The sequence below is a fragment of the Panthera tigris genome, chromosome F2, assembly GCF_018350195.1.
Source record: "Panthera tigris isolate Pti1 chromosome F2, P.tigris_Pti1_mat1.1, whole genome shotgun sequence".
In the NCBI taxonomy this organism is placed as follows: domain Eukaryota; kingdom Metazoa; phylum Chordata; class Mammalia; order Carnivora; family Felidae; genus Panthera; species Panthera tigris.
The window spans coordinates 34,166,340-34,179,926 of record NC_056676.1 but is presented as its reverse complement, the minus strand read 5'-3'; the positions used below and the strand labels follow the sequence as shown (position 1 = coordinate 34,179,926).

At 36.8% G+C, this 13,587-nt stretch overlaps 1 protein-coding gene and 1 pseudogene across 6 annotated transcripts in view; one reads left to right on the top strand and one right to left on the bottom strand.

Moving 5' to 3' along the window:
* The window catches only part of WWP1 (WW domain containing E3 ubiquitin protein ligase 1), a 133,856-nt gene that overhangs the window by 36,193 nt on the left and 84,076 nt on the right, over window positions 1-13,587 (bottom strand). For all 6 annotated transcript variants that reach the window (XM_042972645.1, XM_042972644.1, XM_042972643.1 and 3 more), the window contains 3 exons: window positions 12,242-12,578; window positions 2,616-2,711; window positions 859-1,033 (listed from right to left, as the gene is read on the bottom strand). In XM_042972645.1, the coding sequence (XP_042828579.1) occupies window positions 859-1,033; window positions 2,616-2,711; window positions 12,242-12,578 (608 nt within the window). The remainder of the gene's footprint in view (window positions 1-858; window positions 1,034-2,615; window positions 2,712-12,241; window positions 12,579-13,587) is intronic.
* Window positions 3,769-4,226, top strand: LOC102969369 (annotated as a pseudogene).

Here is a 13,587-nt window from a genome sequence, read left to right as displayed (position 1 = left end):
GCTATGAAGGCTGGGCTGGCCCTGTCCCTCTCTGCTGGCCACAGAAAACCAGGTGAGTGGGTCAGACTGCAAATGAGAACTTATTACTTAACCTCTAAAGAAAATGGGAGTTGAAAGAGCCAGCCTGAGGCAGGATTCTGAAAAAAGTTATTTAGGTTTTCTTTTTGTGTCTTCCCTAATTCCTATTTGCTAGCCTCCACATTTTGGGTTTTCAAGTTGCCTCAAAACACTATCCAGAGATGCCCAGTACTTAAAATTTGTATTTTCCACTTCCTGTAATCAAACCTATTTAACAGAGATTACCCGCTACCCCAAGTCTTCTTGTAGATGTTTGTTTACAGCAATAAATGAACCATCAATTGGTCAAATTTTCAGACAGCATTAGATTTTTTGGACAAAGCCATCTCCAATCCCAGGAATATCTTCGGTAGGCCAAAACACATGAAAGTGTTGTTTCTGAGATTCTGAGATGGGAATGAGAACAGCTGGAAAACGGCAAGACTGCCCTTAAGTAAAATCAGGAGGTAACTGGTTTGGTTTAAAGCAAGCAAAATGATTCTAATTAAAGGTGGAGGATTGGGGAGTTAGTAAAGACAAATTATTTCATTAAGAAATTCATTTATGAAAACTACCATTTAGTAAAGACAAAAACAGTATGTATTTAATGTTAGTAAACTAGAATTAAAAAAAAAAAAAAGCTTAAAGTGTGTATGTGTATCAAAAATACTTATATCTTATTAAAGAGTAAATAAAAAATATCTTGCAATGTAGTCTGTAACATTTAAAAACCACCAAAGTCGAAAAGAGCAAATACCTAAAGGAAAAAGTTGTGTTGATATCGTACAATGTGCTAATTACCGAATAGAGGTATCGTTGGTTGAACTGTTGCATAGCTCCCTGCAATTGGTTCCGCTGAGACTGCCACTGTTCAAAATTTCGAACAGACTCCATGGTAGGCCGCTGCCAGGTTGTTGTTCTGGTGTTGTGATCCACATAATAAACTCTTCCACGATCATCAACTCTTCTTTCCCAACTACCACAGGATAAGCATTAATAAAAAGTAAGCAAGAATGTCTTAATACAAGAAACTGGAAAGTAATTAGTTAACACCTAACTCACATGATTTAAAAATCAAGTCTGAGACATGAGCAAACAACTTCAAAAAAATGTAAACATTGATATTCTTCAGAGAAATTACAAACATGTAACTTGCTTTTTAGGTGAATTATCTTCCCATTCTACCACTACATGATTTCTAAAAAGGGGGCCAAAGACTGAACAGTCTCTGTTCAATCTGACCACCTTCTTTTTCTTGATAAGTTACTGAGCGCTTACTATATACCTAGTAATCTGTCCCTCTAACCACTGCCTACATTCAGGGTTGTAACTCAGTTCTTACAGGTCTTCAACATCCTGCTGTTACACAGCTGCTGAACACAAATGCAGGTCGAATCATGTCATTCCACCTATCATGGCTCTCCGGCACAGCATAAAAATGAACCCATTCACCATTTCAGCCTCATCTCCCCTAAGATCTTTTACGAGGCCCACATAATAGCCAAATCAACTACTTGCTGGTCTCAAATGTATATGTTTCATTTTGTCATCCCTTTTTTTTCTGAATATTCCCTCAAAACAAAATGCCCTTCCCTATTTCTCCACCAACCAGAGTTCTCCCCATCCTCCAGGGTTCAGTTAACCCTAAAGCCAATTCATGCCATTAACTTAGTTATCTAGCTATGTTCGAGGGACGAGGCAAGCCTAGGGTCCTCCTATTATGCCCCCATCCCCTCTCTCACAAACACTTCTATAAGCCATTAACTTATACAATGATTTAGGAATCCTATCAGCAACCCATCACATATAAATAACGTATTTTTGTGAATATTCTGGACTTTGAATGTGTTTTATATTGGTGGACTTTAAGTTGCATCTGGAAGGACATATTCTAAGAAGCAAAGACAATAAGGAGATACTGCCAGTCCAGGCAGAGAGTTCAAGGAGAATATAAACAGTATAATTCAACTAGCTACCAGCACAATATGTATGAAGAGCTATTAAAGATAAGAGCACAAATGAAAAGGAAGACCAATTTTGTGAATACAGAACGGCATGAATTTATATAGTGTGTAATAGAAATATTTTTATTAATTTAAGACTGTCTATAATTTTAGCCATAATGTAATATAATTTTACTTGCAGCAATCTTTTAGATCATAACTTTGAACTACTCTAACGTCTCTTATGTCATTAGATCTCATGAAATAATACAGCTTAGATCACTACCTTTGGAGAACACACACATAAATTTTCCTAAATATGCTTTTCATTCCTTAAAATATAATGAATGACAAGCACTAAAACTGAACCAAAATTCTACAGCTACTCTACAGTAACACATGCCAGTGTTTGATAACCTCTTGAGGAAGCCCCTTCAGACTAATAGTAAAAGAGATACAATATAACAAATCTCATTTACTGAACAGTCATTATTCACAAATAAATGAAGGAAAATATAACATGTACAAGGAAAGAATCATTTTATGTTGTAATAAATTTAAGAAATCAAACGTATGATAAAACACAACTGGAGATGAATAAAGATGCCACATTACCCTGGAGGTAAAGGTTGCGGCCTCTCCCATGTGGTTGTTCGAGTGTTATGATCCACGTAATAGGTTCTACCATGAGGATCTTTTCTCTGTTCCCACCTTTAATAAAAATGCAAAAATGAAACTAAAAGATACCAAAATAAGACAACCTGAAAAATAATTCCTTCTTATATTCAGGAAAATTGCAAATAAGTTTTACTTTAAAAGGTTATATAATATATACACACGCATACAAAATTTCTTTTCCCAATTATTAGTGTCTTTTCAGTTCTTAATTATTACCTTTTTATTACCAGTACTGGCAACTCAGTAGATATATAGTCAGTACAGGAGGATAAATACCTAATGTTTTTAAAAGTTACTAATTTATATAATTTATCACCAGAAAATTATCAGAAATTCATCAGAAAAGACAAATTTAATTAAAGGTAGAGGAACTTTCAGCCTATTACCACACTCAAGGCACAAAATGTTAATGAGGTAATATCCACTTCTGCCTGCAATTTAAAAAATACACATCTATAAGATTTTATAGATATTGCATTAAAGAAGTATGTGGTGACACTGCTCCATGAAAATTCTTCTATATGCATAGTGTCTTCTTTTTGTGTACAGCTATCTCCCTCTTGTTTTCAGTAAAACTCTGTTTATGAACATTCCAATTTCATCTTTTCCTGTTTTATCTCAAGACTCTCAATCTCTTATTTTCCCTACTCTCATTTTCTTCTCTGTGATTCCTGTTTCTTCTCTGTTCTTTCTGTAATATGGTATAGAAGAAAAATGTTAAATATAAAACATAATATTTCTGAGTTTAACATTCTTGTTTTCAATTGAAAGTAGACTAAATAGAAGAATTTTGTTTTCTCTTAAACTCAGGGGCCCAATTTGATTCTTTTTAGATTACAGAGGTCATTATTATTTTCTTACACAATGACCATACATATTAAGCTATTCCCTAAGCAAGGTATACACATACACACACATTTACTTTAAAAAGGCATGCAAAAAAATTTAATAGTTTGCTTAATTAAGCTAATCGACAAACAAGTCACAAAATGTTTCAACAGAATTATGAATAATAAAAATGCCCAACTTCACAACTGACTCAGAATCATGTAAGTTGTTAAACCGATCTATTAAAAAAATCCCTGTTGCTCTCTTCCCTTTTGTGGCCACTGCTGAAGCACCAGTGGCCAAAATGAAGTTCAATCCCTTTGTGACTTCTGACCAGAGCAAGAACCATGAAAGACATTTCAATGCACCTCCCCACATTCGGAGAAGATTTTATCCTCCCCTCTTTCCAAAGAGCTGAGACAGAAGTACAACATTCGATCCATGCCCATCCGAAAGGATGATAAAGTAAGGTTGTGCGAGGACACTATAAAGGTCAGCAATTTGGCAAAGTAGTCCAGGTTTACATTTAACGAGTTCAGCAAGAGAAGGCAAAAGGCACAACTGTCCTTGTGGGCACTCACCCAAGCAAGCTGGTTATCACTAGATTAAAACTGGACAAAGACTACAAAAAGATCCTTGAACGTAAAGCCAAATCTTGCCATGTTACGAAAGGAATAGGGCAAATTGAGAAATAGGGCAATTGAGAAGATGCAAGAATAAAGTAACCTGATATACAACTTTAAATAAAAAACTGTTAAAATGAAAAAAATCTCTGCTGTATAAAATCCTACTTTGGAATATTCATGCTACCCTATACTACAAAAATTCAAATATTTCTTACAAAAAAACATTTCACTAAAAAAAAACCTCTGAAACTTCAGATTTTATGTATTTTCACTTAATAATAAAAGTTCATTGGAAGGCAGGATTCCAATATGGAATTTCATTTTAAAGACATTTTGGGAATATCTGTAACACTATCAATGGGCTATTGATTTGTATGAAAGCTCAACAGCAAAAACAAATGTCTTAAAAATATACGAAATTTCGGGGCGCCTGGGTGGCTCAGTCGGTTAAGTGTCCGACTTCGGCTCAGGTCATGATCTCACGGTCCGTGAGTTCGAGCCCCGCGTCAGGCTCTGTGCTGACAGCTCAGAGCCTGGAGCCTATTTCCGATTCTGTGTCTCCCTCTCTCTCTGACCTTCCCCTGTTCATGCTCTGTCTCTCTCTCTGTCTCAAAAATAAATAACGTTAAAAAAAAAAAAAAAATATATATATATATATGAAATTTCAAGAACCTCCTGATAATGGTATTTTTAGGTATTAATTCCTATAATCAGTTCTTGAATTTTTATTGCAATTCTATAGCAAAACTTCCAGATTTCCATCTTTTACAAAGATTTTTATCAAAATTATACATACTTTCACATAATTTTATACATTCATAGTTGTATAATGATATACATACACCTTCACACATACAGTCTACAGGGCTCACTACAAAAAACAGTGCCTACTGTCCCCTTAACTTCATTTTCCATTCCACAAAAGCAACATTTTCAACTGTTTCAGCCAATTCTTTTAGTATTTACCTCTTTTTATATTAATAAGCTTATTTCACTATTTTAGATTTCATCTCAAACACTGTATATTGATTTCTCACTATGAGAGATTCAGCTGAAGTCTCTCTCCTGCATCCATCTACACATACACTGTAACACTTACCCTCCTTTGACCATTCCACATACACACATATTGTGTCCTTCCCTTATATGATGTAAAACTCTCCTGACAGCTAAGTCATGGAACATAATATTTCTTTTGTCTCCTTTCTTCCCATTTTCTTAGTTTCTATGTATTTATTAATTTCACTCCCAAAACTTCTCCACCTGTATATATGTCCTCTCAAAATATTCAGACTCATCAGGTATTTACCAATCACAGCTGTGCCTCACAATGAGCTGCTGATCCTGTCTGGCCAACTGAGAAGCCTGTGGCACATCTGCCATCTTGGGCCCCCTTTTACCATCATGCTGGTGATTCCTTTCACTCCCTTTCTATCAGACACCTGAGATCTGAAGCCCATGCCTTTCACATTCAGTAGCTAATTTTATTTATTTATTTTTTGAAGTTCATTTATTTAAGAGGGACAGAAACAGCATGAGTGAGAGAAGGGCAGAGAGAGAGGGAGACGGGGAATCTCAAGCAGGCTCTGTACCACCAGGGAAGAGCCCAACGTGAGGCTCGAACTCAGGAAACCGCGAGATCAAGACCTGAGTTGAAACCAAGAGTTAGAGGCTTAATCGACTAAGCCACCCAGGCACCCCTCAGTAGCTAATTTTAGAGAAACACGAGTCCTGGTAGCTTCTTAACAAAGGATACACAGGAAATGAACTTTGGAAACCAATGATATCCGAAAATGTATTTATTCTGTGCACACACTCAACAGTTTGGCTGATTACAGAAATCAGGTTGCATTTAGTTTCCCTCAGCATTTTAAGTTGGCTTAACAGCTTTTTGCATTGATTCTAAGAACTCTAATGCCATTCTGATGAGTATGAGATGTGCTTTCAGTCCCTTTTTAAAATCTCTACAGAGAAAAAACTAAGGTTTGCTGGAGGGGAGGTGGGTGGGGGGATAGGTTAAATGAGTGATGGGTACTAAGAAGGGCACTTACTGTGATGAGCACTGGGTGTTACATGTAAGTGATAAATCACTAAACCCTACACTTGAAACTAGTATTCTCTATCTCTCCCTCTCTCTCTTCCCACTCCTGCGTTCTAGCTCTCTCTCTCAAAATAAATAAATAGACTTAAAAAAAAAAATCTTTCTAAAAAAGGGTGGCTGCCTGGGTGGCTTGGTCAGTTAAGCATCTGACTCTTGGTTTCAGCTCAGGTCATGATTTCACAGTTCATGGGTTCGAGTTCCACACTGACAGTGAGGAGACTGCTTGGGATTCTCTATCCCTCCGTCTCTCATTACCCTTCCTGTGCTCTCACTCTCTCTAAAAATAAATAAATAGACTTAAAAAAAAATCTTTCTGAAACTAATATTATATTATATGTTAACTAACTGGAATTAAAATGAAAGCTTGAAAAAATAAATAAAAACCAACTGAAAAACACCATGTAGAATGTGATACCAGTTTCTTAAAATAATTCTATAAATGTATGCAAAACAGTAATTTACACAGTTACTCTCTAACCTCTTCACCTACTTCGATCTTTCCTCATAGAATCTGTCACTATATGACATTACTGAGTAGGTTATGTATGCAAGGCCCCAGCTGCTCAGCCTGCTGTTACACACCCTTCACAGCAGCAGAGACTTAGGCTCTCTTGGCCCTCTGAATATCCCAGGCCTGGAATAAAGTCTGATACAGAGAAGCTCTCAAATATTTACTACCGGAATAAAATATAGACACCACTCTCTGAGTGTTTCTGTATGACTTAAGTATTTTATTTGGTCATGTCTTAGCTTTGTTTTCAGAAACAAATTTTAAGATTGAGGGAAAAAATAAACATAACCAAGTATTCCATCTATATAATGGGCTACGAAGTCCTTTTCTAGGTTTATCTCGGATAAACTGCAAATATTCCCAACTTAACACTCAACAAATACTCAGTAAGCACTCACGTTCCAAGCATAATGCTAGCCACTGGTTCTTAATTTTTCCAAAACGGGTTCACTTCCAGATTTCAGTGTTTTTGCTCTAAACAGAATTTACCTTTCTTAAATTTTTTCTGTAAAGTGCCAGAGAGTAAATATTTTAGGCTTTGTGGGTGAAAAGGCAAAGTCAATAATATTTGTAAGTACTTACATAATAAGAGCAAAAACTCCTGTCGTGGCCCCACCTCATTTTCCTAGCAGCCAGTCCAAGGGGAGGCAACTTGCTGAGCTGTCACTCCCAAAGTGAGATTCTACCTCTTGGGGCATGGCAGTTGTCACAAGTGAGTCCCCAATGTGTAGGTGGTGACTAAGGCATTGGGCAGCAAGGACAGAAGAAGGTACTGGTGGGGAGAAAGGATGGTACAGAGCAAAGGGTGATATTCTGGATTGGTCTGGGTGACTCACAGTGACAGCCCACTAGAGCTGTGCCTGTGGGTCATATACAAGTGGTGGGCTGGAATTGGCAAGAGATCAGAACATCCCAGTAGTGAAAATTCATGAATACTTCCCAGTAAGTGCAAATTACCTGGCTGAATAAGACTTCTCAATAGAATTCTTTAATTTCATAGATTTAGGTGCTAATTTATAAATGCCACACTTCACCCAACCATAATACTCTCCTTTCTAGTATTTAGATATAGTCTCACTAAGACATTGTATATAAAATTTCCAAACCTACCACTGAACAAGGAACTTGCTTTAAAACAGTAAGTAAATGTGGAAGAATTTTGTGAAATATATTACAATAAGAGAATTTAGTTACTTCTTGAATAACTGCTGATTTCAAACTTGTATAATGGGGTAGATAGTAAGACTTGCCTACTCATAAACCATGAAGAATGGTTACCTCTCTCCTCTACTGCTAACCTATGTCCACAAACTCCTACCCATCAGAAGCTCACTACTTTAAAGTCTCTCTCCTTTTATGAAAGAAAAACTGACCCTCAGCTCTGTATCTTTTCCTGCAATTTCCCCCAAACATTCCTCTTTCTCTGTGTCCACTAGCTCTTACTCCTTAAAAGTTTACGACACACTTCTACCCCTCCCATTCACTCCATCACACAGCACTCTGAATACAGCTCTATTTCCCAGAAACTGCTTGTCAAAGGTCAACAATAAATAATCTCTTTGTAGTTACATTCAATTGGTGACTTTCAGTTCTTATCTTACTTGAATTTTTCAGTAGTTTTTGACCTTGTTAATCATTTCCTCAGAAGCATTTACAAGCCAGGGCTTTTTCCCAATTGTTCACTCACTGAAAATCATTTAATCAAGCACTAACTCACTTATTTAACAAGTATTTATCAAGTACCTGCTACATAGCAGGGATGGTTTTGGGTACAAAGAATACTGAAACGGGCAAACTTAAGCCCTTTCAAGTCTAGTGGAAAGAAAATTGACAACAAACAAATATGTGTCATGTGGTGATTAACATAACACAAGTTATGCTGATTAGAAGAACCCTACTCAAAAGCGTTCACACTGATTTCATTTATATTAATTCTGTAACAGGAAAAACTAAAACCTATAGTGGAAAAAAAAAATCAGAACGGTGATTGACTGAAAAAGGTACTTTAGAGAACTTTCTGGGGTAATGGTAATATCTGAAATCTTAGTAAGGATTTGGGTTAATCGATGTATGTGTTTGTTGAAACCCATCAAAATAGTATGATTAAGACTTGGGCATGTCCTTCTATGTAAACTTTACCTAAAAAACTTTACACAAATATTGAACTCCAGTTAATGACATACAAGCTAAAGTACTGAGGGAACTAAATGTACTGATGTCTGCAACTTATTGAATTACATTTAAAAATTAGATGGATAGAGAGAGGCAGAGATAGGAGATAAAGCAAATAGGGTAAAATGTAAATTACAGAATGCAGTGGTAGACATTGGGATGTTCACTGAAAAATTATTTAAAGTTTTCTGCATGTTTATAAATTTTCCTAAGAAAAGGTTAGGAAAAAATAAGGCAAAGTAAAGGGATAGGTGCAGAGGGGCCTGATTTAAACAGAGAAAATCAGGAAAGACCCCTGTAATGAGATAACATTTGAGCAGAGACCTGGATGAATCGTGCAGATATCAGAGGTATAACACTCCACACAAAAGTTTGGGCAAATGCAAAGAAAGGTCTTTGGGTGAGATCATGCTTGGCATAACACTCAAAATTCATCTCCAGGATGGAACACTGTTCCTTGAGAACACTCGTGATTCCAGGCACTCTGATTCCACTGGTAGTTATCTGAATTACTGAGCAAGTTACCAAAGAGAGGAAACACAGGAACTAAGATGTTTGAGGAAAGAGAAACGACGTAGTTTTGAAAACTGCTAACTCAGTTACACAAAGAATACTGCCTAAGCCAGAGGAATCAACCCTGGTTCCACTCTTCTTTTCTTCTACCTCCTTACAACTAACTACCAGGACACATCTTATCATCACCCTAAGAGACTAGCATCTCTTACTGCAGGTTCTTTTAATTTCTCACCTGGATTAATAACTTCTAAACTTTTCTGATGACAGCTAACAGAGTAAGAAATATGTTTTACATGAACATCTGTGTGTACTAGATTGCTATTTCCCTACAGATTTTATACACACAAACACACACCAGAAAAATAAACTTTCTGGAAATGTTTGCTCTTACTACACCTAATACTTTTTCAGTATTTTCTGTTCTTGTCTATATTGATTTACTTAAATTATGTGTTCAAATGCTGATCATAATCTAATGGGTTGCAACCTGCAATTTGAAAATCACATAGGTTACCACAAAGATCACATGATAGCTACAGACATGCTGAAGCATTTATTTGGCCCCCACAAAATTAAATATATATACTGATTATCACTTTAAATCATAATGCCTGCTTCTCTCATTTATTATTTTTTTTTAATGTTTATTTATTTTTGACAGAGAGCGCATGAGCAGGGGAGGGGCAGAGAGATAGGAAGACACAGAATCTGAAGCAGGCTCCAGGCTCTGAGCTGTCAGCACAGATCCTGACATGGGGCTTGAACTCACGGAGTGTGAGACCATGACATGAGCCGAAGTCGGATGCTCAACCGACTGAGCCACCCAGGTACCCCCCTGCTTCTCTCATTTATAAAACAGTCTGGCTGCTATCTTTACTTACTTGTCTCAACTCTTTTTTTTTTTTTTTTTTTTTTTAATTTAGAAATAGAGTGCATGTGAAAGGAGGAGAGAGACAGAGAGAATCCAAAGCACAATCCATGCTCAGCCAGATGCGAGGCTAATCCCATGACCCTGGGATCATGACCTGAGCTGAAACCAAGAATCAGATGCTCAAAAGAATGAGCCATCCAGGCACCCCAATTGTCTCCTTAACTCCTAATCTATCTATACCACTGCTAGAATTAATAACCTAACTAAAATGCAAACATAACTCTGCCACTCCCCTGCTCAAAATTCATTAATGTTTATCCACAGTTTTCAAGGAAAAACTCCCACACTCCTAGAAAAGCAAACAAAATTCTTCATAGGATTATTTACTCTTCAGTGCTACATAGGTCACTTCCTCAAATGCTGAACTCAAACTGTAACAAAATACTACTTCCTGAGCTTCACTTACACGTTTTTGTAAATGCTAGAGATCTGAACATGCAGTCAGCCTTCCATTATCGGTGCCTCCATTATTGCTGTGCTAACTCCTACTCCTCTTTCAGGAATCCACTTAAGGGTCATCTCTTCCTAAAAGTTTTTTTTGATCTCAAAAGTGTAAGCTACTCCCTTGCAAGCTCTCTCTGTATATATTCCCACCCACAGCCTGCTAAACTTATCTCTAGCCCGGCTTTAACTGTACTATATAGTTGCTGTTTACTTATCTTTATCCTCCTATCAGACAATGAGGTTAATAGAACAGCTTCTTACATGTATATATCACAGTGGCAGACATATGAAATGAGGATAAATGACTAGGCTGCCAAAGATAGAAAACAAAGGGACAATGAGAAATTTTTGAGAGAGAAGGAAGATACTGTACAGTCTGAAATGCTGGCAGGAAACAAGAGGGGATTGTAAGTAAGTAGCTGAAAATAAGCTCAGAGCAAGGTCTGGCCTGGACATACAGATTTAATAAAGTTGGGACAGTGTGAGATCCAAGAGGAAGAAGCACAGGCAGAAGACCAAAGTCTGAAACCACGATTAGGCAGTGACCAAAATCAGATGAGCCAGTAGAGAGCACTGAGAAAAACAGTTCAGAAAATAAGACAGGGCTGTGAACACAGTGACTGGTGACAAAATGAGGCCAATAAGACCTTCTAGAAGTGCAGTTTCAATATCTCTAAGAGAAGACATTCTAACTGCTGTAAGCTGTGTAGGAAAGTGCTGTGTCCATACTTCTAGTACAGTGTTGTCAAATTGTACTGCATATATGTTTACAAGTCTGAGCCACTATAAATAAGCTTTTTGAAGTCAGAGACAAAGAAAGACTCAGTAATATTAGTATCATCAGAACCAAGAAAAGAACCAAAAAAACATGTTAAGTAAAGCTGGAATAGGTGACCAAATGGAACACACACACAGAATACTCTTTAAAGGAAATCTTGGGAAGCTGAATAATTGCAATGGGAAATTTAAAAGAGACTAAGAATTATTAAGCAGCAATGAAAACCTGAGTTTGTAACAGAGCTAATCAGCAGGGTTAAGTGACTTTCCCCAGCACTCAGTACGAAGAAAAAGGATGGCTATGTTGGGGCCTGGGGAGCAGACCATAAAGGAAGCTGGAAAACTGAGGTAATTACATAGTGTTATGATCATTCTTATCTAAAAGTAAAAATAAACCAAGAATCAAATCAAGAGTGTCCTGCAAACTAACCCTAGGTTTTTTCTTTTCCCTTTATAATGCACATATTTCATAAGTGAGCATTCTTAGTTTTAAAAAGTACTTTGTGGCAAATACACAAATTGTATATCAATCAGATTCCAGCTTTGATTTCAAATTACTAAACAACTGAAAAATTTTACATACACATTCAAGAGTCGTATTATCAAAAAGTTGCTACTCAAATTAAGTCAAACTTCTAAAAAATATATTTAACATACCCTGATGGCAAGGTTTCTGTGTTGGCATTTCCAGACTGTTGCCGTACAGGTTCCACACAGCCATCTGGCTGTCTTAATTTGGCTGCCTCAAAAGCAGAACTACTTCCAGAATTAGAGGTGGCAGGGTCTAAAGTACTTCTAGCTTCAGATCCAAATGCTGCACTAGTAGAGAGAATACATTCACTGTTTTCTGAGGAAGTCATTATTTCTTGAACTGGAGGATCTTCAACAGTAGTATTAGTGCAATTTGAAGACAAGGCGGTTTCTTCAGATACTATTACAGTATCCATAGTGGAAGCATTATCAGTTGGTGCAGATGAGGATGATTCTCCATTAACTGAAAAGAGAAAATCAATAAGATGAACTATCAGGAAATGACAAAGCAAACAACTCACCAGTTACACTGATTCAGTACCTAACTGATGGTGAGTAATGTATCAGATACTGATGAAAATAAATAAGGCAGATTATATTTTTTCTTGCTTATATTTAGGGATGAATATATAAATAATAAAAATTTAAGAATACAGTTGACCCTTGAACAACACAGGTTTGAACTTCACAGGTCCACTTATGTGTAGATTTTTTTCCAATAAAAACAGTACAAACCTGTAAATGTATTTTTTCCTTCTCTGGTTTTCTTAACATTTTCTCTAGCTTACTGTATGGTAAGAAGACAGTATATAACAGATCTACAAAATATGTGTTAATTGACTATGTTACTAGTAAGGCTTCAGTCAACAATAGGCAATTAGTAGTCAAAACCTGGCGGCAGGGAGGGGGATGGAGTCCAAAGTTATACAAAATCATTCAACTGTTGGGGGGGGGGGTGATGTTGGTGTTCCAATCCTTACTGTTCAAGGGTAAATTGTATACACACACACTAATAACTTTAACTTAAGGAAAAGAAAAACCAGTATGAGGATAACATGTTTTTTGTTTTTTTTTTTTTTCCAAATGATCAATTCTGAAAGTCTGCATGGTTTATATAAAAAACTTTAAAAAAAATTTTTACATTTATTAATTTTTGATAGAGACAGAGCACAAGTGGGGGAGGGGCAAAGAGAGAAGGAGACACAGAATCCGAAGCAGGCTCCAGGCTCCGCGCGGTCAGCACAGAGCCTGACACGGGGCTCGAACTCACGGACTGCAAGATCATGACCTGAGCCAGAGTTGGACACTTAACCGACTAAGCCACCGAGGTGCCCCTATATATATAAAAACTTTTAAAGATCCCTTTCAATCTCCTTCTCCTATGCAAATGGTAGCTAATATCAAAAATGTCAATGGGGGGAAACAGTGGCATTTAGATAGTACTATAGTGGACTGCCAGAAGATACAGAAAT